This window comes from Penaeus chinensis, chromosome 5, assembly GCF_019202785.1.
Source record: "Penaeus chinensis breed Huanghai No. 1 chromosome 5, ASM1920278v2, whole genome shotgun sequence".
In the NCBI taxonomy this organism is placed as follows: domain Eukaryota; kingdom Metazoa; phylum Arthropoda; class Malacostraca; order Decapoda; family Penaeidae; genus Penaeus; species Penaeus chinensis.
In genome coordinates this window covers 38878775-38884592 of record NC_061823.1, presented here as the reverse complement: position 1 = coordinate 38884592, position 5818 = coordinate 38878775, and the positions used below count along the sequence as shown (strand labels likewise).

General features: G+C 34.1%; 1 protein-coding gene across 1 annotated transcript; it reads left to right on the top strand.

Annotated features, from left to right (window-relative positions):
* The first annotated feature begins 487 nt into the window (after nucleotides 1-487).
* On the top strand, nucleotides 488-3602 carry LOC125025805. The gene is made up of 3 exons (XM_047614044.1): nucleotides 488-703; nucleotides 954-1127; nucleotides 3314-3602. The coding sequence occupies exons 1-3, from the start codon at nucleotides 604-606 to the stop codon at nucleotides 3424-3426; spliced, it is 387 nt and encodes a 128-aa protein (XP_047470000.1). The 5' UTR covers nucleotides 488-603; the 3' UTR covers nucleotides 3427-3602.
* The last annotated feature ends 2216 nt before the right edge of the window (nucleotides 3603-5818 follow it).

Sequence of the window (5818 nt, the reverse complement as noted above, 5' to 3'; positions counted from 1 at the left end):
CCTGATACTGCCAGTTTTACTCTATGGTAGTGAAACTTGGACACTATCTTGTGCTCTGGAATCTCGTCTAGATGCCTTTTGTAACAGATCCTTGCGCCGGATCATGGGGTACAGTTGGTGGGACCATGTCTCCAACCAATGGCTGCACCGTGAGACCGGTACAGGACCTGTTACTTGCACAATCTACAATCGCCAACTCAGGCTATATGGTCACTTGGCTCGATTCTCGCAGGATGATCCAGCCTATCAGGTTGTCTCTGTCCGAGACAACTTGATGGGCAGGATCATCTGGGTGGAAGAGGCCCATGGGACGACCGAGAAGGTCGTGGCTTGGGCAGATCGATCAAACCTGTCGTGAGGAACTAGAGATGGGTCGGGCCCCTGCCTGGCGGCTCGCCATGAGGGAGCCTTGTAGGTGGAAACAAAGGGTGGATGCGGCTATGCGCCCTTGCCGGTGTTAGCTCAAAATGATGATGATGATGATGTACCAACAAACACCCAATTTCAGACTGCACCACCGCACAGCTGACTGAGTTTAGTCTTCTTCTCGATCGGCCTCAGGCGGTGTTTTGGCGACCGGAGACTCTTGAGGCAGTGAGAGTCATGTGGGGCGCCAAGTTCGAGCATACTTTCCAGCTGGAAGTGGAGGAGGACTCGTTATTCAGGTGGATAAAAGTGGAGGTGGATCTGGTGGGGGAAGAAGGTTGGTGTGGATTGAAGTTATGTGTGTGCTTTACCCATGTGTGTATATATATATTTTCTTTTATCTGTTTGTTTTTGTTTTGTTTTTATGGTGATAAATTTATTTATGTTATCATCATCATTATCATCAGCTTGATCCTTATCCTCCTCCTCCCCCTCTCCATCCTAACCCTCCCTCATCATCACCATCTCGAAAAAACAACAACAACAACAACAAATAAATAACAAGATAAACAAAAAACCTCACACAGGAACCACCGGAGACCGAAGCTGCACTCTGAAGGTGCCCCAGCTGAACATGTCGGTATCTTGTTCCACCGCGATTGGCTCTGAAATGATGTTCGACTCGCCCCACCCCCTGGTGCTGGGCCTCGGGTGCGACCTGCCCCCGGGGGAGGCCGGCGTGGCCACGAGGCCGGTTGCAGGTGAGGAAGGAGGGTCGCAGGGTGGACGGAAGGGAGAGGTGTGTGTGTATATATATATATATATATATATATATATATATATATATGTACATATACATACATATATATACATAGATACATATATATGTATGTATGTGTGTGTGTGTGTGTGTGTGTGTGTGTGTGTGTGTGCATATACATACATACATACATATGTAAATATGTATATATATGTATGTATGTATGTATGTATGTATATACATACATACATGCACATATATATGTATGTATATACATACATATATGCACGTGTATATGTATGTATGTATGTATGTATTCGGCTGCCGCAATGGTCCAGTGGTTAGAGCACTGGACTCCGACCCTCATAGTCCCCAGATCAATTCCTCGTCGCGGCGGTCATAAAAATGCCTGTGTTCTGACTACTGGCTCGAACCCGAGAAAGCCACATATCGCCTTGAGAAGTCAAACGCAGGTGTTCCAAACGCTTGTGCCGTGGCACAAGTGTTAGCGACCGGACCGCGGTTGATTAGGAAGGGCATCCAATCAGGCAAGGGTGACACTACCATATAACTTCTCAATAGTGAATTGAGAGAGGCCTATGTCCTGCAGTGGAATGAATGGCTGTTAATAAATGCATGTATGTGTTATATATGTACATATATATACACATATATATATATATAGATATATATATATATGTATACATATATACATATATTATATATATAAATATATAATAGATTTAGGCAAATATATATATACTTATATTATATATATATGTATCTATGTATATATGTACATATATATATATATATCATATATATTGTATATATACTTATATACATATATATAATATATATAAATACATATACAAATATATATATATATATGTTGTATGAGTGTGCTTCTGTATTCATATGTACGTATTTAGATAGATGAAAGAATACAAAGAATTTCAGGAAATAGTTACTGATCAAAATAATTATTGGAGAGGACATTTGACAATCAAGGAAAAAAAGGACACCCATTACATAGGGCATCTTCTGGACGAGCCGTAAAAGTTTAATCAGTATTAAAGTTCAATCCAGATCTCTAATGCGCATGCGCAATGGCAGCGCCCAGGATTAACTTTTAATTCACCTCCGGGCCAGGCTTTACTTTTGAGCTCAAAGTTTTAATCTTGCACATGCGCAGAACGAGCTACTTCATCCCGCCAATCATGTATTGATATGTAATGACAACATTATCATAGAAAAGATGTGTGAATATTTATTATAACCACTAACGAAACAAACTCTGACATTTTCATATCAAAGATGTATGTGAAAATTCAACAATAATAATTATTCAAGCTGCAGATATAACTCTCAACACTGAAAAGAAACACGAAAAGAAAATCCCACAGAGAATTCCAGACACAGAAAAAGGTTATTTCCAGGTTTTTAAGTTTTTAATAACATCACCCTTGGGTTTAAAATTCAAAGTAAAAATGTCCTGATTCTAAACTAGAGTGTATTCAAAACCCTTTGGACATTTGTTATCATGATCCTCGCAAGCAACAGCCTGAAAAAAAAAAAAAAACTACCCTGCCCGTGCCTGCGTGTAAATTCCTGTGAATATAAAATTGATGATGTTTTGATGATGTTACAAGCATCGTATTTTTGTTTGACATCTTCATTTCAGTAGTCTATCAAATTTACAGGGTATTTGAAGCCATTTATATTTGATTTGTACCGACACATATATATCATCATGATATAATACTAGCGTACATGTTTATATATATTTTTATTCTCTGAAGCAAACGTTTCATTATCAACATTAGCGTATGATATGAAACTTGTAGAGGATAAATGCTAATTGTCATTGCACAGATACCCGCTTTTCCATCTAAAACAGCAGATTGCAGTCTTGCATCGTCGGTGGATTTGGATCAACCTTTCATCTGGAATTAACTTTTCTGACGCGTACGGAAGACGCCTGTAGAGACAGCAGCATTGATAAGAAAAAAAAATGATTGATTTCATTTTCTCCCCTAAAAAAAATATATATATATAAAGTGAAGTAAATAAAGAGATACAAAAAATAATTCAAAAACAAAAATGAATAACGAGCCTAAAACTATTTTCCCTTTTCCCGTGTTCCTCCATTCAGCCCCTTTTTAATCTTCACGCCCACTCTTACAGCACGGGCGGGGGGAACCTTTTGGGCGTGGATCTCCTTCCTCGTCATCGCCGTCATCGTCTGCATCGGTGTAATCGTCTTCTTCGTCGTCAGGAGGAAGAATCAAAACCTTTAGGCTCGTATTCCTCCTTCTTTACCGCCGCCTTTGTTAGTCTTGTTATCAGTGACTATTATTAGTATTAGCATTTTTATTATCTTTATCATTATCATTTTTATTACTATTGTCATTATTGTCATTATTATCAGTTTTATTATTATCTTTATTATCATTATTATACTTGTTGTTATTACTATTATTATTATTATCATCATCATTATTATTATTACATTGTTATTGTTATTATCGTTATTATTATTGTTTTCATTATCATCATTATCATCATTATTATCATTATTATTGTTCTTATTATCAATTATTATTATAATTTTCAGTTTCATTATCACCATTATCTTTATTATTATTATCATTTTTATTAACATTATTATTAATAATAATAATTAATATATAATTTTGTTCATGGTCATTTTGTTATCAGTCTGTAATTTATTGTGATTATTTTTGTTTACAGTCTTCATAGTTATTATCACCATTATTATTATCCTTGCTAATGTAACTATTATTGATATTATTCTTACCGTTTATCATTATCACTTGTCTGCCTTTTTACTATTATCTTCTTCAGTTTGATTTGTTTATTTGTTTTTTTATCCATAATACATCTTTATCAAAAATCTAATTTCCCTCGTCATGTGGTTTGATTTTTTTTATTATGTTCCTTATTTGTGTTTTTAATCATCGGTCTATACTTTTCATTTCCTTTCGTTCTTTCAATAGATCTCTCTTCCCTTTAGTAATGAAGAGATGGAAACCACAAGATTTTTTTGTGAGAATAAGAATCACACACACATATATAGATAGATTGATAGATAGATAGATAGATATTTCTGTACATATATATACATATATATACATATGTATACATATGTATTATATATTTCTGTACGTATATATATATATATATATATATATATATATATACATATGGATATATATGTATTTATATATATATATATATATATATATATAAAGAAAGAAAAAGAAAGGGGAAGAGAAACTACAAAATAAAGAGTGAATAAAATAAAATACGAAGAAAAGAGAAGAAAAGGAAAAACTACAAATGAATAAAGATAAAGTACAAAGGAAATAGAGAGAATGAAAGCAAATACGAAGAAAAGAATGGGAAATAAAGTACAAAGAGAAAAGAGAAAAATGAGAAGAGAAAATAATGGAAGAAACAGAGAAGTCAAGAAAACATTAGCATGAAATAGAAATGGAAAAAAAAAAAAAAAAAATTGTGAGATATTTAGACATAAAAGTTTTAATATACATATAAATACATTATTCAAAATACTTTTAAAATTGCCAGTTAACATTTACATACATATGCGGTATCCATTGAGTGATAACACATGTGTATATATATATAAAGAATATTGTATTAAAAATAATTGAGGAATGCAATAGAAACCAATCACATGATTTTTAAAATTGACTTTATAGCATTAGAATGATCTGTTAGAATAATCTATTGTTAACATTAGTGATATTATGTTTCCTATATCAATCTATTTTTTCTATCTTATTTACCTTATTTTTTCCTATGTTTTCTATTTCATTATCTTTTTTATGTAATTCATTTCATTATCTTAATTATCTATTTTACTATTCATTTATTCAGAGCAAATAATTCCGCTCCTTAATTCAAAAAATAACGTCTGAGCGTTTGTCAATGGCTCGATTTCCATGCAGTCAGTCTTCGTCTACGGTGGTAATGTGTCCGATTGCCCTCCCATATGCTAATAGCTTGAGGAAATGCAAATAAGCCACTCCCATTGACTAAAAGATCAAGAAATTTAATTTGGAAAACTCTCATTGGCTGAGAGCTCATGGGCATACAGATAGCCCCCTCCCATTGGCTGAGAGCTCAAGGATATGCAGAATAGAACGACGTACATGGAGAATAAGGGAACAAAATATATATGTGAACTTTTCCCACGCGGGATAGAGAGAAAGTGTAAACAGTTTGTAGTCGCTTACACGTATTCATTATAGAGGAAAATACACTGAACCAATTATACCAAATGATACCATTTTATACCAAATGCAAAAAGGCGATGCCAAATAACATCTTGTCATACCAAAAGGTGATACCAAATAACATTAATTGATACCAATTACCAAAAGGTGATACTAAATAATACCACTTGATACCAAATACCAAAAAGTGATACCAAATAATACCCATTGATACCAGATACAAAAAGTGATACCAAATAATACCCATTGATACCAGATACCAAAAAGTGATACCAAATAATACCCATTGATACCAGATACCAAAAAGTGATACCAAATAACACTAATTGATACCTAATAATAATAGCAAATAAAACCATATAGGAGTATAATATGACAGTTACATTTTCATTCTGTAAGGAAAGATCCC